At 34.4% G+C, this 25,817-nt stretch overlaps 4 protein-coding genes and 1 long non-coding RNA gene across 7 annotated transcripts; 2 read left to right on the top strand and 3 right to left on the bottom strand.

Moving 5' to 3' along the window:
• Positions 1 to 1,479: 1,479 nt before the first annotated feature.
• Positions 1,480 to 4,472, bottom strand: LOC104090563 (UDP-glucuronic acid decarboxylase 4-like). Of its 2 annotated transcripts, none has more exons than XM_070185844.1 (5): positions 3,939 to 4,472; positions 2,721 to 3,020; positions 2,143 to 2,289; positions 1,845 to 1,924; positions 1,480 to 1,709 (listed from the first exon to the last, which is right to left on the bottom strand). In XM_070185844.1, the coding sequence occupies exons 1-5, from the start codon at positions 4,222 to 4,224 to the stop codon at positions 1,587 to 1,589; spliced, it is 936 nt and encodes a 311-aa protein (XP_070041945.1). In that variant the 5' UTR covers positions 4,225 to 4,472; the 3' UTR covers positions 1,480 to 1,586. The 2 variants fall into 2 exon arrangements, with proteins under 2 accessions (XP_070041945.1, XP_070041944.1); XM_070185843.1 differs by having other exon boundaries at positions 2,143 to 2,285; positions 2,717 to 3,020; positions 3,939 to 4,467.
• Positions 4,473 to 8,375: 3,903 nt separating this feature from the next.
• LOC104090564 (uncharacterized) lies at positions 8,376 to 11,655 on the bottom strand. The gene is made up of 3 exons (XM_009595683.4): positions 11,446 to 11,655; positions 11,193 to 11,283; positions 8,376 to 8,848 (listed from the first exon to the last, which is right to left on the bottom strand). Exons 1-3 carry the CDS (start codon positions 11,513 to 11,515, stop codon positions 8,710 to 8,712), a joined length of 300 nt encoding a protein of 99 aa, XP_009593978.1. The 5' UTR covers positions 11,516 to 11,655; the 3' UTR covers positions 8,376 to 8,709.
• A 2,312-nt stretch (positions 11,656 to 13,967) lies between these two features.
• LOC138898547 (agamous-like MADS-box protein MADS1) lies at positions 13,968 to 14,339 on the top strand. Its single transcript, XM_070184622.1, has one exon. The coding sequence runs from the start codon at positions 13,968 to 13,970 to the stop codon at positions 14,337 to 14,339; it is 372 nt and encodes a 123-aa protein (XP_070040723.1).
• A 907-nt stretch (positions 14,340 to 15,246) lies between these two features.
• LOC104090566 (putative E3 ubiquitin-protein ligase LIN-1) lies at positions 15,247 to 24,081 on the bottom strand. 2 transcript variants are annotated; one of them, XM_009595686.4, is made up of 17 exons: positions 23,357 to 24,081; positions 23,154 to 23,226; positions 22,700 to 22,948; positions 22,505 to 22,575; positions 21,250 to 22,419; positions 20,674 to 20,815; positions 19,868 to 20,113; positions 18,985 to 19,279; positions 18,139 to 18,260; positions 17,493 to 17,612; positions 17,055 to 17,186; positions 16,843 to 16,965; positions 16,594 to 16,704; positions 16,358 to 16,504; positions 16,168 to 16,293; positions 15,802 to 15,918; positions 15,247 to 15,498 (listed from the first exon to the last, which is right to left on the bottom strand). In XM_009595686.4, exons 1-17 carry the CDS (start codon positions 24,079 to 24,081, stop codon positions 15,481 to 15,483), a joined length of 3,987 nt encoding a protein of 1,328 aa, XP_009593981.2. In that variant the 3' UTR covers positions 15,247 to 15,480. The 2 variants fall into 2 exon arrangements, with proteins under 2 accessions (XP_009593981.2, XP_009593979.2); XM_009595684.4 differs by having other exon boundaries at positions 17,493 to 17,615.
• LOC117275335 (uncharacterized) lies at positions 19,212 to 23,447 on the top strand. The gene is made up of 3 exons (XR_004505501.2): positions 19,212 to 19,307; positions 20,589 to 22,612; positions 22,723 to 23,447. It is a non-coding gene; the product is annotated as an uncharacterized lncRNA (long non-coding RNA).
• Positions 24,082 to 25,817: the final 1,736 nt, after the last annotated feature.

Below are 25,817 nucleotides of genomic sequence, written 5' to 3' on the forward strand. Positions count from 1 at the left end.
GAATGAACAAACAGAACCTGAAACTAACACTCTAATACCACGTGACTCGCACGTAAAACCAAAAAAAGTCCAAACCTCGACTATGATTTCTCCCCTGCGAGCACTTTCGGGGAAATACACATGTAATGCAGATTGGTGCTTTGTGACTCCTTGTTTATGGTGTTAGCACGTCCCTCAAGTCCAAGACTGCCGCTTTTAACATGATCTGGTTTCAACTATTTCTCCAAGTGTCTTGAGCACGAACTTGGTGCTGAACTTGTGGCTTGCCAGTTTCCAGAGCTCATCATCGAAGTTGAAGATTTTGACGAGGTTTTAGGCCTTCTTGGCCTTTTACAATGTTGAATTTAGGAAAATGTCTTTTTTAGATCTCTTACGTGTAAATGAAAGATATCTTATGTGTAAAAGTAAATTTTCCATGTGTAAAAAAAAGAGATAAAGTCATAAAACTAAAAACAAATTTGTAAAAGGCCAAAAAACTAATTGATCCCTGGCCGAGGCCGCATTTGACCGTGAAGACCAGATATGAGAGAATTTTAGCAAGATGAGAGACTGGCTAAAGCATTTATTTTGAAATGCTTAGTTATGAAAGTAATTTGGAAATGATTCTTTTGCATACAAGATAATTTGAGAAAGATTGACAAATTAAAATTTATAAAAGATAATCAGAAAAAATAGAGGTTCATGTAAAAACATTTTGAGAGAATCGGAAAAGTTCGTCAAATAAATATCTAGATTTAATTTATTACAGTATACATAGCCGTCAAATAATAAAGTGACTCGAAAATCGGATGTCGAACCCACAAAGACTTAGATTAATCGTTAATTAAGCAAACTAAAATTAACTTACTGTCCAAGATAATCAAAAGTTTAATTTTTCTATTACAACTACTATTGCGGAATTTACAGGAAACCGAGTTGTCACAATTAGTATATTTTTCGTTTAATTGATTTGTCTGTATAAAATGAAAGACAAATAATTCGAGCGGAAACTAAATATTTACTCTATTTGGACCGGCACATATTCTAAATGTTTTTCAAATTTGCTTGACTCAAATTTTTAACATGTCTAAATATTGAAATACATATTTTTACACGTTGCTAGGTTCATATGCAGTGGCGGAAATAAAGGTAAATAAGGGGGTTAATTGAACCCCCTTCTCCAGTATAATCGTGCCGATACAATTTTTTGTTTTTTGCATATACATAAACTGTAACATAAGGGAGGGGATAGGTATAACGTATTTTCACATTTTTTTAATCCCCATTATTAGGATTCCTAGCTCCGTCATCACTTGGTTCATGTGCTAGAATTTAAGACATAGTAGGAATATAAGTTGAAGTTGTTTATACGTTTTCTAGGAAGTATGAGCCACAATGATACATCGAATGTGCAAATTCAAATGGTTCATTTCTATATATAGGTTTTGAAAAATTTCAGATAGATATGCAGACAATAGGCTCTATATATGGGTTTTGAAATTTTGTAAGGCAAATGTTTGCTTGGACTAATTAAAAATCAGTACTAATACCTTAGCTAATTCAAGCATAGAGAAGTTTGTTTATTTGTGCAAAAATCCGCTTTCAGTCTATATATGAAAAGATGAATTAACAAAAACCTGGGCCACGAAATTGCTCTCAACCCGACCATCATCTATGCTGTCTATGCACATACGTGGTCCATATGTGTTGAATATCCTAGCAATTCTAACCTGGGAAAACAATGTGGTTAAACAATAGTACTATATATGAGCTTTCATTTTTAAATAATAAACCTTAATCACGAAAAATGGAAGGTTTATGTACAACTTTGCCTAAAATATAAGCTTATTGAAGTAGTAGAAAACCTCAACGTTAAGTCCTCTATTGATAATCCATGGCCAAAGTCTCAGCTGTTCGCTTCCTTCGTCATAATAACTTCGGACACCTGCTCAATGTTCAAAACCAAGTCTAGTATTTTTAGCTTAAGATAACAAGACGACAAGAGAATGATAATAAGAAAAATAGAAATAATTAGCTATATGCTCCATTGACATATAAAAACAATTAACTAACTATTTTCTCAACGACGAAATTTGGAGCACGAGAGTCAAAGCACATAACTAAATTCACATAGACAGTTAAAGAAAAAATAATTTGACTAACCAATAGAGTTAACATTGCCCCAATAAGTTTCGACTTGAGGATGCTGCAAAGGATCACCATACACTTCACTGGTACTAGTGAGCAGAAATCGTGCCCCTACTCTTTTTGCCAGCCCCAACATGTTCAATGTTCCCATCACATTTGTTTTGTGATATCTAACTATTTAAGTCAAGGATAACCTTACACAAAGTCTTCAAAAACACACATAATATATTAATACTATACTCTATCTTCGTAAGTCAATAAACCAAGCCCTTTGCATTTCATCATGTAAATCTCTATGTCAACATTATAGATGAATAAAAAGACATAAGAATTTAACTTAAAAAGAAGCAAAAGAAACATGCACTATATCTATTGTAAGAAATTTCATAATCTTTTAAACAAAATTTACTTTTAAAAAAAAAGTTGTTTTTTTCTGTTTAACCATTCAATATCTAGTGGATTTTAGATACCAAATGGTTCAACATGAACAAAAAAGTTTTTTTTTTTTCCAAAAATAAATTTTGTTTTCAGAAATTATGAATTTATTAAAATCATCTTTCAGCTTAACTCAAGAAAATATATAATGAAGGATATGATGGTCTTGACAGGATTATACTTGTAATGAACAGGAGAGGCAGGGCAAGCCAAATGATAAATCTGATCAACTTCTAGCAAGATTGGCTCCACCACATCATGTCTAACCATCTCGAATTTAGGGTTTCTGAAATGGTGCAACAAATTCTCTTTCCGACCAGTGAAGAAATTGTCAACCACAATCACACTATCCTCTCTCTCTATCAACCTATCCACCAAATGGCTCCCAACAAAACCAGCTCCACCTGTTACTAATACTCTCAACTTCTTGTTCTTCAATCCTAATGGCACCTTTCCACCTGCAACACATTATATTAAATCAAGAGTGAAATAAACTACTAAGTAAAAATGACTCTTGACAACAGATATCTCGGTTCTTGCATCGGTGAAGAACACACCGAAATACGACACTCGGTGTGAATTGCAGAATCCCGTGAACTTTCGGCTCTTCAAACTCAAGTTGCACCCGAAACCATTAAGCCTAGAGCACATCTGCCTTGGCGTCATGCATTCCGAATAGTAAAAAATAAAACTCCTAAAATCAGTAATTAGCACACTAGTAATTTATGACAATGAGTGAGAAATTCCATAATTTAAGTTAATGAGGGTATACTATATATCATTTAGCACCCTAGTATTTTTTTTTTTCTATCTATATATGTAATTTTAGGCGAAGACAGTGGAAAAGTCCTCATCCGTCACCAAAATAGTGGATCTGCCACTGACTTTGATAATTATTACGATCAGAATAGAAGCATGATTTAGTATATATTAAAAAAGAAATCAACTTGATACTTAGTAAACTAGGAATATATTTTTATATGTCAGAAAATATATAAATATGTATATTTGGTCAAGAAATAATTTAAGACAAACTCTGAAGAAGCCGACCAAGACATTCAATTCAGAGAATTTGTTTATTGCATCCAGCAAAAATTCATCACCATGTTTTTGTAACTTTAAGATTATGATTTTTTTGGTAAGTTGAAGGGAACATTGGAGCAACGGTATAGTTGTCTTCGTGGGACCTATAGATTACTGGTTCGAGCCGTGGAAACAGCCACTAATACTTACATTAGGATAGGCTGGCTGTCTATATCATACCCCTCGGGATGCAGCCGAGTCTGAATACTATGTGCAAGGGGCTGCCCTTTGAATGTAATGGACATTGATGTTTTTTGTAATTTAGGAATGGAAATTAAGGTAATTAAACATGCCTGCATTAATGTTGCGGTAAGCTTCACCGACCACCTCGTACGTTATTCTACGAGGAATCAAAGAAGTTGACACAACCGAAACGTCCGAAATCGAATCACTACCGATCTTGTACCCGGCCAACAACGACGGAGAAGAAACAGAATTAACCACAGCGAAAGCCGCAGTTGAAATGGCGATTCCGATTAGTAAACAAACCATTCGCTGCTCTTCAAACACGTAATTCATTGGGTATTTAAAAAATAACCCTTTCTTGCTCAACATGTCCTTCTTACGTTCAGTTTCCATAGTGGCCAAAAATTTTAATATCTTTTGGAGATCTAAGAAGAAGGATCAAGAGATCCGAAATGTGGGTTACGTTGTACAAAGAATGATGATAATGTAGTTATGTGGCTATGTGCTGAAGTTTACTTTGTGTGAGAGAGACTCAAATGAGTGAAGAGAGTATAGGCTTTTGCATGTGTTGTTTGCCGTAAGATCGTTGTACTGTACGGCGCAACTAATGACTTTTTTCACTTCTTCACTAATAGTTCAGGCTACCCTAGTAGAGAGGTTGTTTTCGTTAGATCCTCGGCTCCCTCCATTCAAGAACTCTTCATCTTGCTCTTGGGGTGACTCGAACTCACAACCTCTTGATTGGAAGTGGATGGTGTCTACCACTAGAACAACTCACTCTTGTTTAAGTAATTAAATTAAATTAAATGCAAAAAATATTTACATGTTCAATGTATTTTGACCGGTTCTAGCAATGTATATAAGTTCTATTACAAGCGACAAGTTTTTTCTTTACTTTTAATTTTTATAATTTTAGGTGACTGGAAAATTTGTTACATGGCATGTCACGTGAATAGTGCAACGGTGAAAGAGAAAAAATGACCAGCGGCTCAATTGAGTAGGGGCCTAAAGCTAAATCTTAACTAGAGGTCTTAGAATATTTAATAAAATTTATATATTTTTTTTCTTGTAGCTGTTATTTTCAAAGATGCCATTTATTTTTTTACAACAAACTCTTCTAATATTTTTTTCTTAGTTGATAGTATAGCCAATTTACTTAAACTTTCTTGACGAGATATTGTTGATTTTATCTTATTAAATTCACTTTTGAAAAATATCTATCAGCATAGGAGAACTATCAATTGCCTAAATTTTTCTCAAAGCAATTAGATATGTGAAAAATAAACACGTATTTTTATGAGAATTGAGTATATTATGTATATAATATTATCTACTATTCTTTTAGTAACATTTATTTCAAAAACTTTCTAAAACATTAATATGGAGCTAATTAGCTCAAAGTGTGTGTAGAAACCATTGTAAAAGTGAAAATTAATTCAAGTATTGAATAAATAAGAGGAATGAAACAAGAAGTAGTTTGATTTAATCTGTTATAGTTCAACCAAATCCTTTCTAAAGAATAGTATTGTATAGGGTAAAATATGCTATGCTACGTGGCCGCCCAAAAGAAGGACACATGAAATCTAAGACGGGGGATAGCCAAAATCGAAGGCAATGGTCCTGTCTGTCACCGGAAAGAATAACGCTCATAAGGATGCAATAAATACTCTTCGCTCGGTAGCATTTAATGGAGAATATTCCACAACATTAAATATATTGCCCGTTACAAGGAATTTGGCATTTATGCTCACCGTTACATCTTCATCAATGCCCTCATAATTGACATTAAAGAAGGGCACGATCCTAGGACCTACTTTCCTAGACGTAACTATAAATAGTGAGCTCTGTTATCATTGTAAGGAGACGAATTTTCTGGCAAACTAATACTACAATCTACTCAAAGCTCTAATCAATTTTACCTTCTTATTTTCTGTTCTTGTTCTTATTACTGTTGCGCCCGGAGGCTTCACTACCAGAGTTTTTATTTCTGTCATTTCGTCTTCCTATCTAGGCTAAGGCTAAGTGTTATATATTTCTTCAATTATTTTGTTATTTCAGGATCGAATTAATTCACTTGTCTAGAAACCACGTATAAATTTAACTGTACCGTTTTATGGGTAAACAAGCATAACATTTGGAACCATGCCATTAATGATTATTGAGAAATTGACAGTAAAAGGTTCATCAAAAGAGTAAATAAATAACATATATACATAGTACTCCATATAATATGGGTAAGATTTTGGGCCTCATATATCTTGAGGCCTAAAGCAATGGCTTTAGCCGCCTCGGGGTTGAGCCGCCCCTGAATGCAACCCAGCCTAACTTAATATGATATACACCTCTCTAGATTTAATTACTAATTTCTCTTTGGCATTAGAGTATATAAATTTCTACCTTTTGTGACAATATTATTGGACATTATAACAAACGTTTCTTCATTTTAACTGAATTATATAAAATAAATAAGAGAATGCCAACATTAGAAAATATTATATGGGCGTATTACTTGAGATTTAAGATTGATAAAGTAGTTAATCTATAGGGAGAAATTATTTTCCAGACTTGTAAAAATGAAATTATTCAGATCATTAACAATCAGATAAAGGAAACGTCGTTACATATATGAAACTAAACACGATAATAATATAGAAGTATATAATGAATACAAGATTAACTATCACTTTACAAATTGCTACACCTTTAAAGGACACTGCAAACTGGAGGTTGATAAAAAACACATCCCACATGTACGGGTGTGGTGGTGTACAAATGAAACCGACAAACCGCATCAACCCGATAATTCGAGTTAAACCGAGAAAAAAAATCCGACTATGGTTTGGTTTGATTTGGTTTGGTGTTGGAAAAAAAAATTCGACCAAATTTGGTTTGGTTTGGTTTTAACTAAAAAAAGTCAAACCGAAACCAAACCAACCCGACATTATGTATAGAAGTTTTAAATATATTTAATACATAAAAATATTTATGGTAGTTAGTTTATAAATATTTCTTAAGCTTTTACATAGTTTTATCTTTTAACGTATTATTTCAATCTTGAACTTATAATTTTTGGATGCTCCAATAAGTTTTATAGTCCATAAATGTTAGTAACTCAAATAGTTCATAAACCAAAATCAAATCAATACTAATGCTAATAAAAGACATTCAATTCAATTGTACTAGGAATGAAAATAGTGTTGGATATCTATTTTTTAGTTTTTTCATGGTTTAGATAAAAAGTATAACTTATTTTCTTTTAGTTTGTTTAGTCATGTAAATAATAGTACTTATTAGTCATAATTTTAAATTATGTTTGTTTTCATTATGGCTTATTAATAATATTTATTTTATGCGATTTTATTATTTTTATTGTTGAATATTTAGTACAATGTCATGACTCATCTCATATTTATGTTATTTTATTAAAAAATATTTTATATATTTCTGTCTTACTAGGATTAAAGAAATATTTGGAGCACTAATTTTACGTTTTGCGCTATGAAAACTTTATGAAAAAAGAAAATAAAAAAACCCGAAAAACCGAGAAAATCCAAAATTAAAAAATACGACTTTTATTGATTTGGTTTGGTATTTAAATTTAATAACCCAATACAATTAATTTAGTTTGATAATTAGAAAATTCGAACCAATCTGTTACCCCTACGCACATGCAAGTGCGAGGGAAAATGACAACATCCCAACCCCTACACCTTGCGACTAAACAAATTAAAGCAAGCTTCGAAAGCCATATTTTTTTCCCCTTTGTATGGGCATTCCATTATCTTATAGTAAAACGGAGTTTATTTTAACGAGGTGTAGGGGCAGAGGCGGACCTACATTATAGATTGAGGGATCATCGGCACCCGAAAACTTCGGCAAAGACTCCATATGCTTTTGCAAATGTCTTCAAAAAATAGTCAGATATTAGAATAACTCCCCGTACCAATATTTATGAGCAGCAATAAATTTACATTGAATGTCTTAGTGCCCGCGACCACCGAATCCCCTCTGCATAGGAGTCAGAAGTAACTCTGTGAATCATTAATTGGTAGGGATAATTTAAGTAACTAAATATATTTTGAGAGAAATGTTGTATAAAGTCCACTTTTGGATCTATATATTTGTCGTTCTTCAATTAAAGATTAAATACTTCCTTAATGAAATTAAGATGCTCAAATTTAAAGATTATAGACATGAAAGAAATCAAGAATCTTACTATTCAGAACTTTAAGCTATAACAAGTTAAAACAACATTATAAGTTAATATCGTGATGCCTTTATACACCTTGTTGTAAAGCTTATAAAAATAGTTAAGAGAAAATGGTCAATTGAACTCGTTGTCTAACGAAATTCTGATGAAATTAATTATACATTTTAACTTTCTGTTTCATATCGTTTTGTCAACTATTTAGGATGTCTAGTTATAAAACGTTGTTCTATAGAAGGATCACTTAACGAATTTCTTCATTTACCAACCAATAAAATTGATATCTCCTCAATTAATACGAAGGAAGTTCTACTAGGATTACTACCTTTTTCAACTATTATGAGAAAGAACTTAATACGCAATAATCATATAAGCAATCAGACATAGCAATTCATACTCGATACAAAGATATACCCTCAAAGATTTTTATCTGTGGATATTTTAACGTACAAAAAGAAAACTACTAAGAAGGGCAATTTTCATGTTCTTCATCTCACGACTATAAATAAACCCACACAAATCAAAATTAATAGGGAAAAGTGTTTCATCTAGCCTCCCCGGTACTTGAATTTGATTAGCAAAAACTCTTCCATGGGAAGTTAAGGGGCATGACCCAACAGATAAAGCTGTGCCTAATCAGGTTTCTTTTTATTCATCAACTGAAGTCTGATTCACTCCTTGTGCGTGTGAGGGGCTGGCGGTTGGAGAAACTTGGCAACACGTTCTGCTTTGGCGCCTGATTTATGGTCGTAGTACTCGACGACTGCAGCGCCCGCTAACGCAGCAAGAGTCAGCGCTTGTGCATGCAGCCTGATTACCAATAAAACACACCAGTTACTCATGAAGACAGCTCAAGAAACGCCACATGATTTAAAAAACCAAAATGGCAAAATGAATAAAGGAAAGGTACTTCTGAAAAGGCCCAGAGCATGTGATTATGCTCTTTCTAAGACCACTGCAGTGGACTCTACTTTTACAAGAGAATAACAAGGCAAGATGTATGACCAAAATCTTATAAGAAATAGCACAGAGCATCCAACGCCGTCAAAGTAAGATGTATTTTTCTTTTTTTACAACCAAGAATTTCTTTTTAATCAGGTAAATAAGAATTTCATTTAATAATCATCCCGAGGATGCAACCGAGTATAAAAATGATATAGCTCATGTGCAATTCGTTCTCTCCTATCTAAAGAGCCGACAAAACCCAAAAGTGTAAAAACATTATATACTTTATACCATGCTCATGTTGATGACTGAGAAATTTCCGAGGGCTAGTGGCACACGGTACGGAACTTAGTGGGTAATGGGATCAACCCTCTATCCTTCTCACTTAAATACCATGCTTTTGTATGCGGTAGAGTTTTCTGTCAAAGTTAGATGTTTTGTCAACTTGAAAAACATGTAATCCTACTAGGTTTCTTGTATTCACTAATATCGCCAGATATCTTTTTAACAGGGCATTAATATCTCAATCTTGCCCACCACAAAACTAGACAAACACAACAAACTAAAATGGACCAGGGTTCTTGAAAATAACAAACAGATAAGGTGAGAAGAAACACACTCAGAGAAGTTGATCACACATAAGGTTCATAATATATTAACTTAATGTTGCACTTGCTTTATTTTACAATATTTTCTTTTTCCTGTACGAGCTCCAGGGGGAATTAGTCAGGTCCTTATTTGCACTGTTCATGAGCTTGTCCAATCAGAATAATTTTAAAGCATGAATAAAAACATGAGAACCTATATTAGCAACCCCCCCCCCCCAAAACCCCCCTGTGATCTTGTCAAAGTGAATAGGAGTTTCAATCAAGAAAGACAATCGGTTTTTGCAAAAACTGAAAAACTTTCCTTTCTTACCGTACGGATGAAAAACAGTTTCCCAAAAGAAATTCAAAATTTACGCTGGCATAACCCCTCTGCTAGTTTTGCTGGTCAAGACAAAGTGATTTTAACAAGATAGTGGAAAAGGTTAAGGCATAACCTCCGCTAAGACAACATGAAAAGGTACCCCAGTAGAGCTGGTTTCATAAATTTCTTAGAATCTTCAACACAAAGAGCACCACCTCTGAAATCTGAATACTCAGTAAGTGTTTTGGACAACATTTGAGTTGAAATTGATAAAAGAGTATCTGAAGTTAGAGTTGAAAAAACAAATCCTTGTGAATGTTGAAGAGTATGAAAAAATTCAGAGTCTGGTATGTATGCACATGTGTTTTTTTAGTGAGTCTTTCAACAACATCAAGTACTCTCTCAAGTCACAGTGCATGAGAAAGGATGTATTAGTCTACAATTAAACCAGTTCCCCTTTCGAAAACACTATATCCTAGAACCCAAGTTGAATCGAAGATTGAATCCATATTACACTTCTTCTGTGTTCGGCAAGTGACACACGGAATCATACCCTCTAATAGAAAAAAACAAAGAATCTGATCAGCGGAAAGAAAGACTTCCAATTACATTAAGATTGAATCCATATTACACTTCTTCTGTGTTCGGCAAGTGACACACGGAATCATACCCTCTAATAGAAAAAAACAGAGAATCTGATCAGCGGAAAGAAAGACTTCCAATGACATTATATACCTTTGAAACCAGCTTTTGGTGTTAACTAAATCAAGCCTTTTCTAGCTTATACATCTCCCGTGTGTCTTCATATTAATGATGAGCATAAAAAAATGCTCATCATGCTCTAGAAATCTCCGAGGGTCTACTAGAAACAGCCTCTCTACCTTCACAGGGTAGGGGTAAGGTCTGCATACATACTACCCTCCCCAAACCCTACTTGTGGGAATACACTGGGACTGGGTACGTTGTTGTTGTTGTTGTTGTTGCTGCTCTTTTAGAAATCTAATCTATTAAAAGTTCCAATTTTCATCAGTTCGCTTTTGATAACTTTTTCAACTAGACATATACATATAGTTTAAAGCACAGTGCAAGCTTAAACAGAAAGCGAAACATACATATGAAAGTAAATGCAATTAACATCATCATATTCTGCTATGGAACCCTGGATCAGAAGTGAATTAGGAGTCGGGACCAATCTACAAATCGAACAGACACAGAAACATCTGCTTGATCGTAGACAAAAATAAAAATTGAATCTTTAAACCTCGATCCCTCGGAATTGGGGATAAAAGAGTGTAATTACCTGGCATGAATAATCTTAACGCTGGTTTTCATGTTGGGTTGAGACCAATTGTAAGCAATTGAACCCGTTATTCCACTCAGCCATAAGCACCCTTCAAATAATTCAACCCAAAAACAAAAACAAAAAAATTCAAAACCAATGACCAAAAACAAAACAAAAAAGAATAAAACCCAACATCAAAACCAAAGAAAAGAAATAATCTGTTGATTCATATAGGTAAAAGAATATCAAACAACAAAAGTACAATAATTACCAACTGTTCGGAGCTTGTGTTCCACCACCCATTCCCTCACAGATTCCAACGTGTTCTTCTTTTCTGCCATTTCTTCTGCCTTGCAAATAAATAAATTGACTGTCAAAGGGGCGTTCTGAGGAATCTATAGAGATTTTTATATTTGGTGGGTTTTTTTGTTTTCTTTTAGGGGAGTTGCCAAGAATGAAAAAGAGAGTAGAAACACCGAACACGTCGCGTTTAGTCAATTGTCTCTCATGCCGCCTCGAACTTGCCGGGCCGAAACCCGGATAGCCCCCGAACTCTTCTTGGGCCAAACAGCTAACAATTCAATGGGCTCATTTTTAGTTATGTTTCCTTTCTCTTACCATTTATGTTTGTTTTTCAATGAATTAACCTAAATAACTACCTATTCAACCGCTTACGTTAAAAAAATAGTCGATACATATAGAATATAAGTATAATTATAAAATATATGTATAATCACGTATATTCACTTTATAATTTATGTATACCGGCAATAAAAATAAACAATGATTTCATTGACTATTCGTAAAGAGATCCTTTTGTTGTGTTTTTATCAAGATTCAGGAGTGTAAAATTGCATATATAATGAAAACTTGACGGTGTTGATGCTTTCTCATCTGGATGGAAAATCAATAGATTTCAACTTCTTTATTTATATAATAATAATAATGACTGATTAGGTCTTACATTAGAATATCGCCTTTATTTCTAATTCAAAAAAACTAATGCCATCTTTTGATTTTTGGAAAACAAGGTGTCTTTATAAATCTTTAGAATTAAGTTTTCTTTCTTCTCTTTGGAGAAAGGGGCCAGTTGTATAAAATTCTTTTACAAAATTTGCTCACTATTCAGTCAATCAATTGTACTTCAACTCTAAATTAGTTACGATCAACCACATCAATTTGTGAAAAATTAACACTTCTGATTAGGGGCGTACATAAACCGGGTTGGTTCGGATTTTATCAAAATCAAATCAAACCAATTATATCGGTTTGGATTGGTTCGGTTTTGTCGGGTTTTTTTTGTTTCATGAATATTATTTCAATCTTGCATTATTAAAGTTATAGATAAAATTTTGATAAGTGAATATATGTTTACTAAAAATTAAAAAAAATTAACAAATATATGGTATATTAAAGTGATCTTATGATGAATTTTTTCAGTAACACATAATAGTTTATTTTCTTAGTCGTCTACCAATAATTTTTGGTTGATGTACGCTTTCAGGGTTAACCAAATTTAATAATTAAACATAAAAATCAATATGATACCTAAATAATGATATGTTCTATGTAATTTTAGATTATCGAAATACCACTTCAAATTCGAAAAATATATAATAAATCTTTACATATGAATATGAAAGAACAAAGAGATTATTGACGCATTTCAATAACACATAATAAGAAAGTGATACAATATATTATTTAAAGTAAATAAAAATAAATGCATTTTATAGTTCTATTAAATATTATATTCCATGAGAGGATCTCCAATATTTCTAGACATCTTTTAAATAAAATACTATATAAAGTTTTAAAATTATATATAAAATATTATATATTTATATGTCGGTTTAGTTCGAGTATTTTTACTCAATACTAAACCAAATCAAACCAAACCTAGTCGAATTTTTTAATCGGTTTGGTTTAACTTTTCGATTTGGTGTGATTTTACGGTTCGGTTTGTCATTTGTACACCCCTAATTTCAACATATAGCAACCCTACAAGTCTAATGAGTTTTTAAGTGCTTAAAGTACGCTAAACTAAATACATTATTTTGCGTGTCAACAATAATAAGAACAATATTGTATTAATGACATAATTTTTGGAAAAGGTTGGAAGTGCATACGAAGTATGTTAAACATCGAAGAAAATATGAGAAAAAGCTTCTAACTTAGCTCGCACAACGTGCATACTCTTTAGAATATAAAATTCGGACTTCCTAAGGATCCGTTGGTCCATAAAAAGTTTTTTCTTTTTTTCAATTTTATTTTTCAAAAACGTGTTTGACTGTGAAATTTTATAAGTTTTTGGAAATTTTTCGAAAATGAATTTTTCAGAAACCAATCAAAATTTTCAATTTTTCCCAATTTATAAAATTTAAATATTTTTTCAAGTAAAATGCATGTCCAAACTTAAATTCAAATTTCAAATATAATTTTTTAACTTAACTCCTAATATTAAAAAAAAAGTAATCTGATGCACTAACTCTAAATATAGCCAAATATCTCTATAACATTCTCATTTATTTAGAATATTTTTGAATGTTCTAGCAAAATAATATTATAGATAACATATATAACATAACATAACATGAAAATTGATTTCGGAAAAAGTTTAACTTTTACGCGAAGTGTTGTTATATAGATTACAATTTTTTTGTCCAAAACGCCTACTAAAAAAAACCTTTCCCGCTTCCAAATATATAAGTAAAATAAAGTCCAACTCTCTGGCCTTCAAACTTACAAAGTGTTTGATTACTTGCAGAGAAATTCATGCCTTCATTCAGAAAGATGGGTACAGGAAAGAAGAAGATTGAAATCAAGAAAATAACAAAAGAATCATCAAGAATGGTGACATTCTCAAAGAGACGCAAAGGACTTTTCAAGAAAGCTGTAGAACTCCAATCCAAGACTATCGATACTCAAGTTGCTATTCTTGTTTTCTCTCCCACAGGTAAACCTTACACTTATGGTGGGAACGACGTCCTTACCACCTTTGAAAACCATTGCGATTCTTCTCATTCGAATGGTATGACGTGGGATTCTAATTTCAATGTTGAAACATGTCATGAAGTGAACGAACTATTAATGTTTAAGGCAAACTTGGAAAGGACCAGAGATAAACTCGTCGAATCTCAGTTTTTCGAGTCGACAGTTTTGTAGCTGTGACTTCAAGAATTAAAGCCTTTTTGATCGGTTTTGAGTTTATATAAAGAATTAATTTCATCTTTTTGTTTTTGTAGGGGATAAGAGAAGATAGGAATCTGAGAGTACTTTATAGTAGTACTATTTTTGTAGGTTTTGCTTCAATTGTTGCGGACTAAGATATAAAGCTTTTTATTTCATGATTTTGATCTGGGCCTGTCGATTATTTGCTTGTTCAAATTTCTCTTCATGATTTTTCTTTCATACTGTTCCATTAAGTTTTTGAGCCGAGGGTCTTTCGGAATCAACCTCTCTACTTTCATAAGGTAGGGTAAAGTCTGCGTACACATTACCCTCCCAGACCCTATTTGTGGGATTTTATTGGATTTGTTGTTGTTGTGTGTTAATGTTGGTTAGAGGCAGAGTGAGGATTTGAAGCTTATGGGTTCGAGATCTAGCTCTGCCCCTAATGGTTGTAGGTATATTGATTCCTTTTCTTTTTACCGAGGCCTAAACTCATGGAGCATTCTCCTATTTAAATCTAGTAATAAGATACAAGGAAGCATGAAAGTTGTTGAACGTGAAACAGGAACCATAAAGAGGGAATATGAGTATTTACTTTTACTTTTCTCTTTCTTTTGGAGGCAGGGATGGTGACCCGGCATAGAGGGAAGAGGAAGGGGAAGGAGAGAACGGGGTAAAAATCCAACGTTTTACCTTTAGAATGTAAAATAGAAATGCCATTTGCTCTTCATGCGTTCAACTTTTTCATTGTGTGTGTGAGTATGTTTGTATGTTCGTAGGTATGTGTATGAGCTTATAAACTTTTGGACTTACGAAAAGGTTGATCCTCTAATCTCTATTAATGCTCAAGTGCAAGTTGAAATGTTTTTACTCTTAGTAACATCCTTTTTTTTAAGCAGAAAAGAGAACAAAAAGGCTTAGCATATATCTGAGATTTTTTCAATCATTCATTTACATGGCAAGTAGAATTATTTGAAGTGAAATGATATAATTACACTGCACACATTTGTATGGTTGTTCTCTCTACATCATATAGAATCAGACTGCAAAAGCTCCTTCTGTACAGGGTGAAGTTGACTAACTTGAAACTATCACTTGTGCTAAACTTTACTTTTTCTGTTCCTGTAATATACCACTAGAGGGGAATCCAACCCTGCCATTTTTAAGATGAGAAGTCAAAGCAAGGAGTTAATACCAGTATGTTTGGAAAGAATAAAATATAGATTGTGCCCTTCTTTAATAAAGATTTTTTGAAGGGAGGATACCAGAAGGGGTAGTGGAAATTTTGATACTCAAAATTGGCAAGTGCACAATACTGGCAACATGTGATTTTGTTATTACCACTGGTGCATATTACATGATAAGCACATATATTCTGCAATTTGGTCTGGCAAAAGTTCTATTTCCCTTTAAGTAATTCTTCCTTTTTTGAGTAGAACAAGTTTAATAGACAAACCTTAATCATTCCTGTTTCTGTACCGCATATAATCATGTCATTTGCTGTCAGAAGACTTGTTATCTTGCTGCCTGCTGATAATCTTCCAACTTTGTGCTGTGTTCCTCTCAGCCAAATCTGATCACCTCATGTATTCTTGGGTCAGAATGCAGCCAGTTGCTTAGAGATAAAGTGGTATTTAACATGCTAAATTTTGTGTAAGCGAGTTGAGTAATTAGCATATATTTAGTGCTCATTCATTGGACTTGACCTTGACCTAAGGTGATTTCTGTTAAGTAGAGATAGTTTCTCTTTTTCCCTTTGAGATGTGACTTTCTAGAATTATCAAACTTAAATCTCAGTATCTAGGAAAGATATTCCCAGTACCTGGATGTTGCTCATTGATGCGCTGCAAATTAAATATATGAAGTCCTCCACTACTTCCATCGCCAACACATTGGATCCCTTTTCTGGCGACATTGATATTTGGGGCTTCTTGTTTTTTCTCCATTCCTGCATCAGTGAGGGTGTCAATGGAAGAGGTATTTACTCCACATCAGCAAGTTGCATTTGTTACCTTTATATGTGAAGCTTCAACCATTGAACTTGCACTATATATCCAGTCCTTATATACGGCTAATGAGTTCACAGACTTGTTTTTCATACTCCAAATCTTTGATGGCGCTTTGATCTCTTGCTGCCTGCTGTTTGCTATAGCTAACTCCTGCATTGAGTAATTTGATATTTGTACTTCAATTGCTTTATGAGTTGTTCCATTATCTATATGAATCTAAATCAAGATCTGACCCTGACCTGTATGCTTGAATCTGTGCAGCCTACATAAAGCTTTCCGTGTGTCAATATTCCACACCTTACGGATTTATTCGTAAAATATTTACTGGATTTTCGTGATCCATCAAACACCTATAAAAGAGAACGTCTTGTTAATGTAATATACTATCTTAAAAGTCATTCCAAAACTTGGCTTCTCAGACATGACTATAAGAGTCTGCCTTCCTATTTGTAAGTTCTTTCTTCTGAATGTAATGATTTTGTATCTACCTTCATTTTGTGGCTTTGGGTAATTGCAAAAATCTGTTCTCCGTGTGTGTTAATATTCTGAATTGGATCTTTCGTCAGTATAGTCTCTACGCATTCAAGATTTCTTTCAAGCATTTGCCAAATCTGTAGAGAAAGAAAAACAAATCAATCTTGAATGTATTTTTAGAATTCTCTTCAGTCTATACTATTAGCATATGACTTGTACTAGTCACCTTTGCTGTTTTGTCAGCAGATCCACTCAACAGGCAATTCCCCGATTCAGAAATGGCAAAGCATGTCACAGCCTTTTTATGCTCCTTCACGTCCCGGACAAGTGTCGCTGCTTGTCCTTTGATGTCCCACGCCTATGATGTAAAACTATCAGATATGTTGTTTTGCTTCTATAAAACTTAAAAAGCCATGTTCTTATTATAATAAAAATATCATAATGATAGGCTCCTACGGTTACTAAAGTAATTGTCCTGTAATTCACTCCCCCCCCCCCCCAAATCCCACCAGATCTAGGTAACAAAATGACCATCTTACCTACACATATCCACACACACATTGTTTTGGAATTTAACTTATCTAGAGGTCACATGCTTCCTTTGTTAACGTGAACCATAAATTTGGAGCCGAGAAGTATGTAGCACATAAAAATAGCTGCTAACCTTGATTGAGCCATCAGCATGTCCACTGTAAAGCTGTCCATTATAGAAGATGAGCGAAGTTACTGCTCCGCTACGGTTGCTTCCCACCTCGAGAATCTGTGTGTGAACACAAGATATTCTCTGCTATTACATTTGCAAAGAGAAGCTTGAGTTAGAATGAAGGAATTGTATCATGGTAACATAGTACTGGGATGAAATGGGCCTGATGCTAGAGCAAAAATTGCCAGAGGTGATACATCTTTCACATGGATTTTTACTTTGCTGATGCCTTTTATGCATCTTTGCAGTTCTCTTTTATCCTTGCTCTGCATTTTAGTGAACAAGACACACATTCAAAAAGTAGGTTTCCTATGCAGGGAAATATATCTCTTTGACAGTGGAATTTATTTTAGAATGTTAAGGTTACCGAGCTTGTAATAGTTCTCGCTTGGATGCCTGTTAATACAATGATGAAAATAGGTTATATTGAAGATACTGTTTATTAAGGAAGTTCAATAGGTTCATTTGTATCAGATGTGATGATTGTAGTAGGGTAACTTGCATTCCGAGGTAGACATACTGGTACATACATTTGGTTGCATGATTGTGCTGTTAACATCACATGTAGTCACCAGATGTGTAAGAAAGAAATCTGATGTCTACTTACCCACTTGTTTGGCTGGATATAGTCAGCAACCTTAAGCAATTCTTCTGCCATCCAACTGATACTGGAAAGACGTCTTAGTGACTCTCTAACTCCTTCTGAGAAGTTGACTAACTTTTTCATCCCTATAAGAGTTTTCCTTTTCAGGTACATGTTTGAATTGAAAGCAAGTGTACATAGCATAAAGGTGACATAAGCACATGCTTGATGTGAAAGCAAGTTAACATAGCATATAGGTGATGTACGAGCAGAAAAACCTATGCCTAACCAATATAAAGTAACATGTGATTTTGGGACTATCAAATTAAAGATAAATTTGTGTATGATTTACTCAGGTAAGATTCAGAGAGATGAGTTCGTTTTGCTTGTTATGTAAATCACGATAGACTGACTGATTATGAAAGCTTCTTTGCATCTACAGATGCTGCCTATACTCATTCTCCAGCAATCACAAGTTTCTTCAGTTTAGCAACTGTAAGTATTCACTATAGAGATTCCTGAAATTGATGAAACAAAATCACTCTCTTTTGCCATTCAAGGTCTTTTTCCTCTATTGGAGGCTCGAGTTTCCTTTTTACTAGCTTTACTGTTAGGTTGTCAGCAAAAGCAGTAGGAACTAAATTTTCACCAGTTTTCTTGTTTTATTGTAATCAAACTTTCTGATAAAGTTGAACCATAGTACCCTTCTACGCAGACAGTTTGTGAGGCTGTGAGCAATGTAACAACCTTCTAATTGTTAAAGCAGCTAAAAGTGTTTCCTTGTTATCATGCAAAATATTGAATTTCAGACTACATTTTGGATATTCCAATTTAAAATTAATGTATAGGAGTACAACTTTAGAGTATTACCTCTTCCAGAAGTATAATAATAGATACAAAGACATCCTAATAGCCTCTCTTCAAGCTCCAATCCTGGATGCACAAATTGCTCAATTCTACTAAGTAAGATCTCACAGGCTGCATATCTCAAATCATCTGAGGCTTTCATGATTTCAGACCCAATCCATGCAGTAGCGGCAAGACAGTCTCGGGAAGTGCTCCTCGAGTTGCTCTTAAGTCCTTTCTCTAAAGCATGGAAGAGAGGACTTCCAAATTTTAAGAAGCGCTTTGCTACTTTGCTGCACCATGTCTCTATGCCAACATCCTGCAAGTTTATGGAATCTTTAGAACAGGTAAACAACTTGTGTGCCGCTGAGCATGAAATCTTTACATAGTAGCCAAATTGGTCAGTGTAGATCCTAGTGCCTCTAAATATTAAATAGTACAATATAGAGATTTGTTTTTGCATGTTAATGAACATTTGCTTTGGGTTCATAGCTTCAGAAACATCAACTGTACAACTGTAGTTTAGAACCTTATCAAAAAACTGTACAACTGTAATTTAGAATCTTATCAAAAAACTGTACAACAGCAACTGGAGCGTATAGATTCTGATGCCACTCTCTGAGAACTCTCAAAAGCTAAGAAGCACTCTAAATGAGAAAAATCCACAATGCTATGATAGAAATCTAAATATATAAGAATAGGCTAGAGATCAGCGTCCCAAAGAGAGTAGGATAGTTATGTAGCTGAGACCCCAAAGGAAAATGTAAATCCTATGGAATAGTTGTTTGAGGACTGTTGATATAAATCTTAGGTGCTAAATCATCCCTAGCTCTTCTACCTGAATTTTTTTTATCAATATCTATATGATCTCACGTAGCACCAAGTTAAATATTTAAAGCACAAATACCTGTAGACATTGATCTGAGAAGTCAACATTCTTTATCATGTTCTTATGTTGCAGTGAAGTTAATCCAGCCTTTTTAAGCAACCATGGTATTGTGTAAGGTTCTCCTGACCAAGAGCACGTTCCGCCAAAATTGGATAGGATGAATGCTGATAGAGCCTGTGTCGCAGAATTCTCTTCACATGTCACTGACTCAAGTAGGGCTTCCATAGCCTCTTCACAGTATACAAATTTACTAGATGTTTCTTCCTGAAAATTTGTCATCGTCAAAAGTTCATGGTTACTCCTTTTAGTTTGTAAGCAAATGTATAAAATGTACGAATAGGTATTACATTAGTTTCATAGGGCTGGAAACCTAAGTTGCACGGACTCTCCAAAATGCTGCCGCACCCGTGTCGGATCCTCCAAAATTTCACTGCTTTTGGAAGATCCGACACACAGCCGGCAACAGTTTTGGAGAGTTCGGGCAACATAGCCGGAAACCAGATATAGGTAGATTTCCGCTTTCTGTTTATAGAAAGAATGAAAGAAAACATAAACATTTCCAAGTTTTCTGCTTTGTGTGGTGTTCCGTGCTAATTTTCTTAAGCTATAAAAGGTAAGTTTCTTTTTCTTTTTTATTGTTTTGTTCTCTTTGTGTACTTCAGTGCCCAATATCATGAGTTTCTTGCTATCCCTGTACGTTTGGGAGATTCTAAGCTCAACGTATGCTGTTCTATTGCAGGAATTTAGTTACACAAGCCTGCTCATTTTTATTGTTTGACATTTTTTTCCAGATACGTTGAAAGGTAACACTTCAATATGCTTACCAGCATGTCTAACTGAAGCAACAAATTTGCTGCCAAAATTTTGTACTCTGGTTGTGAGTTTTGGACGAGGAGCAATAATGCACACATATTGTTGTTGCTTCCGTCTTGTTGTATTTTCTGCAGTACCTCAGTTGCTGATGACCTGATGCAAAACAGATTGACTAAATTATGGAATCTTCTTGATCATATTTTTAAAAGTGTAAACTGAACAGTAGCTTCTGGGAAGTATGCTGTATATGGAAGAAAATATTGTTTATGGTCACTTTGTTCAACTAAAGTGCATACATTCTTCTCTTCTCGATGAGGTAATAATTCGAGTAGTTCGAATTTTTTCAGTCTAGTTCATTCCCAAGATAACAAATTATGGTGAATGAAAACCTCGGGAAAGGTGTCGCTGATTTGCTTCTAAGAACAAAGTCTTAGTTTGCATATTGCATTGCCATTATCACCAGTCCTATGCTGATGATAACCTTCCAGTTTTCATATTCTTGGGAGTCCTTATCTTGATAAATATCTAGGTCATTCCCTTCCACAGCAGATGATAAAGAAATGGTGAATAGTTAGATAGTTCCATACCTTGGAATTTGTAGCAGTTCATGAAAAAATTCCAATGCAATTGATGTTGCACGCTTATGGTTGCTTCTTAAAAGAGAGATAAATGGGGCCACAGGAGCGTAATGGTTTATGTGTTTTCTGCATTGACCATCGAATTGCATACATCTGATAAGAACAGCAGCCAGAGCAATAATCTCTTCAAGGTTGTTGTTCCTTGAGACATCCAAGAGCCCGGAGAGTACTCTGGGTGAGCTGATCACAGCTAATTGTGTGTCGCTCGATGTATAGTCAAATGCAGTGACTAGTGCTTCCATAATCATCAATGACGCTGCAGGAGGTGTTATCCACAGTGTTGTTAGGCTACATTTGTAACTGTTTGAAGCACACACCACATCCACAAGACATGGTAAAAGTTCTAATGTCCTGATTTCTGCAGGAGATGGGTTTATTAAGTATATTAGTATAGCCGCTTCATGAACATTTTTCTTAAGAGCAGTTGCCAAATGATTCAACTGTAACCCTTTCCTCTTGACATCTTCAACAAGTGATCTGTTCCTTGAAATAATAATTGATAGGACTGATACCGATTCCCGTATCACATGTTCTTCTCTGGATGTTGATATAGCCCTTAGAAGTTGATCAATGATTATGTCCTTTAGCAAAGAATACTTAAGTCCTGTTTTGTTATTCAGTAACTCATATATTGTTGTAAGATCAACTGTATAGTCTTTATAATCCCCAAACTCTTCTGAGAAACATAACTTCGAAATTATTTTCTCAAGTATTGCTGCTTGTTCTGCTTGAGAATTTTCTTCAGCATATTCAGATATTTCATTTAAGGTCTTCTTGCACCTGTTCTTTTGCCGTGAAGAAATCCTTGGGTACTGTGTTTTGCAGAGCTGATAATCATGTAAAGACATGGACACTGGATATCCATCGGATCTACTATCAATCATCTGTAAGCACTGTTGCATAGTTGCAGCTTCATTATTACCACTCAAATTTATGTGAGTTTTGAGGTTTCTAATTCCTTCTGCTGATAAATCAGTATGAGTAAATGAACCAGAGACTCTTCTGGAGAGTGAGTTAGTTATTTCTACTTGGCTTCCTTCTTTGTGCCTTAATCCAGAAACTTGGGATTTACAAACCAAGCTTTCCAAAAACAACGAGGAGTGAGAAGATTGCTGGTTCCTGTATTTTAGTCAGTTGAGTTAATGAATATCAGACCTACTCAGGTATCAGGCTAAAGTTTAAAACAGGCGAGTGGGGACTGAACTGATAAAAAGCCTCTGTGTGCTGATTTTCTAGGCTCCAGTTTGAAGTGATTTCCAGGTCTTCTGCGTATTCCTAAATCAGAAAGAAAAAGATGAGACTTTATGCTTATGTGAGTGCATGCTTGTACAATTGTTTAGTTTGCAAAGGGCTATTCTTTTCAATTCTCTTTTCATGGCTGTCTTTGCCAAGATATTACCTCATGACTATTTTCATTTGCAGAACCGCTGTCGCTGAAATCTACGTAGATTGGTGTCTCTGGCTCAGAATCAAGCAATATATCTTTGAGGCATTTGGTGGTTGAGTTCTTGGGTATTTCTGCTACACCACTCCTTAATTCGGTAATAGCTACCTGATTTTGCTCTACGGACTCGTTGGATTTGATAATCATCTTTTCTTCCTCATTCTTGGCATCATTTTGGGCATTAAATGGATGCACCTTCTCAAACTGCATTTGTGCTCTATTAATTTAAAAGTCATACAAACTGACAATAATCAGGAGAATTAGGAACTTCCCCTGACTAAACTTAGAGAAGGGTGAGTAAACAGCAATGCGAGTTTTGAGTTTAGGACCTGTACATTTCATCATTACCCAAGAGGTGCTCAGACTTAGTTTGTATTTTGTATTATCCAAGAGGATCAGTTATACTTACATTTGGACAGGTGCACCGGTCGTTTCCATGCTTACATAAATTTGAGGATCTTGTGCTTCTGGACTTCTTACTCCTGTTAATCAGAAATAAATTTGGATGAGAATGAGCATATTGAAATTATGAAAAGCGTGATTCTATATACAAAGCAACTTTCTACTTCAATATATATTCTGCATATCTAAAACATAGTCCAAGAAACTTACATTATCTGTTCTAATTCACCATTCTTTAGAGAACCCTCTCCAGAAGACATAATCTGATAATACATCAGCCAAGCTTTATATCTTCTCGCCATTTTTACCATCTTAACATTCTCATCAAGATTGATAAAAGATGCGGATTTAAATTCTTTCGATTCATGCTCAAAGCTTAAGATAAACAAACGTTGGCAGAGGTCCGTAGCAATTTCAGTGTAAAGAAGCCTCGGGGATACTACAAGAGCTTGAAGAAAATGCATCGCGACCTGCCACTCATCTCCTTGGAGCTTTCTAACAACGGAGAGGTAAAAGTAAGAATAGCCTATCAAATAATTGTTCGGAATTCCTGCTGTTTCTCCTTGCTCATCAAGTGAAGCTGGAACTTGAAGCATGTTCTCTGAATTCTGCAGCCTTGATGTTTTCTCTGCGGTCCATTTTGCTTGAATTGCTGCTTCTATACTCTCTATCCCCCAATAAAGATTCGACAATATTGATTGCTCGGAGAATTCAAGGTACCCTCTATTACAAACATCAAGCTTTGAACTGCATTTCAATTTCAAGCATTTCCGACATTTTGTATCTTCAAGAAATTCAGTTATATGTTGATTGATAACAGCGACGAATGCACAGACTGATTCAAGGTCTAGTTTATCGTCGTCATATGAAAAGACAGGAGGAGGGGTAGCAACAGCAGACGAAGAAGATGCAGCAGCCATTGAATTATGTGACATTTTGGCCTCATGAAGAAGAAGAATAAGAACAAGGAGCAAATACTATTTACTACAGATAAGGAGAAGAAGTGGTGTTAGAGTGGCTTTTTCTGTATTCTTTGCTCGTGATTGTTGCCAACTTCTGAGGCTTTAGGGGCCCCTCTTTTTTTTCTTCTGAAAGATATGCTACAGACAAAGATATGGCCGTTGCTCCATTAAAGGAGGGAAAGTTTTTACAGAAATAAAGGACAGATGTTTGAGGTTGTTATTGTCTTTACAGAGTAATAATTAAGAAGGTAACTTTGTCCATTTGCTATCCTTATTCCTAATGTCCATAGTTTGCTATTTTAGCTTAGTTAGAGACTTGTATAGTAATGTAATTAAGGGTACTTGTATAGTAATGTAATTAAGGGTAAGTGTTAGCTGTAAGAACAAATGAAATGTACGTGAATAATTCACGGCAACTAGTTTGGAAATTAAATGATTGCTATCTATATATTCGATTAAGCGTTTAAAAATGCAGAGCAGATTGTTAGATTCCTTTTTAATAAATTATTTGGACGGTGGTAAGCGTGATTTAGTGCTATATTCTGATATTATCTCTTCCAATTCTAAGTGATAATCCTTTTGTTTATTATTGGCTTTTGGTACCACTGTAGAAAAAAGGTAGAATTCTTTAACTTTAGTATATGTGGGAAAATTATTGGTGGAAAAAGGTGTTGATATGGTCATTTAATTATTTTAAATCTTTCCCTTTTTGTTATATAGTCATTTGATTACTTTAAATAATTGCCCCTTTTGTTATATTGGGTAATCTTCTTTACTGGTTCTGTGGCGTGGCATTCTGTGAACTTTGTCGCCTTGTAAAAACTTGCCTGTTAGACACGTACATGTCCATTTTCACACACTAGCAAAAGAAGAGAAAACCAAAGAAGAAGCTTTTCTGAGAATGCTTTACATTAAAGTTTAAACCAAAAAAGAAAAAAAGAACATGAAGTGGTAAGTAATAGTAATAAATTATCTTACATCCTCAGCTATTCTCTGGTAATATCATTTATTATTTAATAATTGTCACAGAAAATTCCTTAGTCGCACGAAAAAAGAAGTCAAATGGCAAGGCAAGGCCATACGCCCTTTTGGCTCCTCGCGAATTATAGCTCACGTTCAAACATCTAATCGGAGAACAAGGCTACATACGTGAAGCTCCGGTGGAAAGGGAAGACCTGCAAAGCCGTATGCCCATAGGCACAAAATTCTAAAAAAGCGCGGGTTGACTCAGAAACTTGAGACATTTGTTTACTAGTGAATGAAAGGAATTATAAGAAATTATAACTTAGATAAGCTTGTCATAATTCTATCAATTGAAAAATTGTTTTTTTTTTGTTTTGTTTTGGGGACATTTTAATATCCAATATCCATCCAACAAAGAATAACTTTTGTTGGTCAATCCCCCCAAAAGATGAGATATTGGAGGAAGGAGTTGCTTTTATGACATAGAAGATCTAGCAAGTAAAATCCTTTTCAACCTTTGTATATTGTGGACTATTTACATGAGGAAATCATGACATTGAACATATGCTTTAGAAAATGTTTCCAAAAAGTAAAAGTAACAGAAGTAAAATAAAGAGAAAAAAAATGAAATTTTGACTGGAGAACGGAAACTTCATAACAAAGAAAATACCATCTTTGAGATTTTTCAAAAGGGGGACAGTTGACTGGTGTACCGATTACCATGTCCCTTTAACAACTTCCAAAAT

Source organism: Nicotiana tomentosiformis, chromosome 9, assembly GCF_000390325.3.
Source record: "Nicotiana tomentosiformis chromosome 9, ASM39032v3, whole genome shotgun sequence".
In the NCBI taxonomy this organism is placed as follows: domain Eukaryota; kingdom Viridiplantae; phylum Streptophyta; class Magnoliopsida; order Solanales; family Solanaceae; genus Nicotiana; species Nicotiana tomentosiformis.

What these genes read in the sequence shown, in the direction of transcription:
- LOC104090564 (XM_009595683.4), bottom strand. Translation starts at nt 11,515, where the DNA reads ATGGCAGAAAAGAAGAACACGTTGGAATCTGTGAGGGAATGGGTGGTG. An exon ending in ACACAAGCTCCGAACAGTTG is followed by an intron (nt 11,284 to 11,445) that starts GTAATTATTGTA and finishes AATTATTTGAAG; the next exon opens with GGTGCTTATGGCTGAGTGGA. An exon ending in GTTAAGATTATTCATGCCAG is followed by an intron (nt 8,849 to 11,192) that starts GTAATTACACTC and finishes ATTGGTAATCAG; the next exon opens with GCTGCATGCACAAGCGCTGA.
- LOC104090566 (XM_009595684.4), bottom strand. Translation starts at nt 24,081, where the DNA reads ATGTCACATAATTCAATGGCTGCTGCATCTTCTTCGTCTGCTGTTGCT. An exon ending in ATATCCAGCCAAACAAGTGG is followed by an intron (nt 17,616 to 18,138) that starts GTAAGTAGACAT and finishes CAAATGTAATAG; the next exon opens with CAGAGAATATCTTGTGTTCA. An exon ending in TTGAAGCTTCACATATAAAG is followed by an intron (nt 16,294 to 16,357) that starts GTAACAAATGCA and finishes TCACTGATGCAG; the next exon opens with GAATGGAGAAAAAACAAGAA.
- LOC104090563 (XM_070185844.1), bottom strand. Translation starts at nt 4,224, where the DNA reads ATGGAAACTGAACGTAAGAAGGACATGTTGAGCAAGAAAGGGTTATTT. An exon ending in TTACCGCAACATTAATGCAG is followed by an intron (nt 3,021 to 3,938) that starts GCATGTTTAATT and finishes AATGTGTTGCAG; the next exon opens with GTGGAAAGGTGCCATTAGGA. An exon ending in ATAGAGGACTTAACGTTGAG is followed by an intron (nt 1,710 to 1,844) that starts GTTTTCTACTAC and finishes TTGTTTTCCCAG; the next exon opens with GTTAGAATTGCTAGGATATT.
- LOC138898547 (XM_070184622.1), top strand. Translation starts at nt 13,968, where the DNA reads ATGGGTACAGGAAAGAAGAAGATTGAAATCAAGAAAATAACAAAAGAA.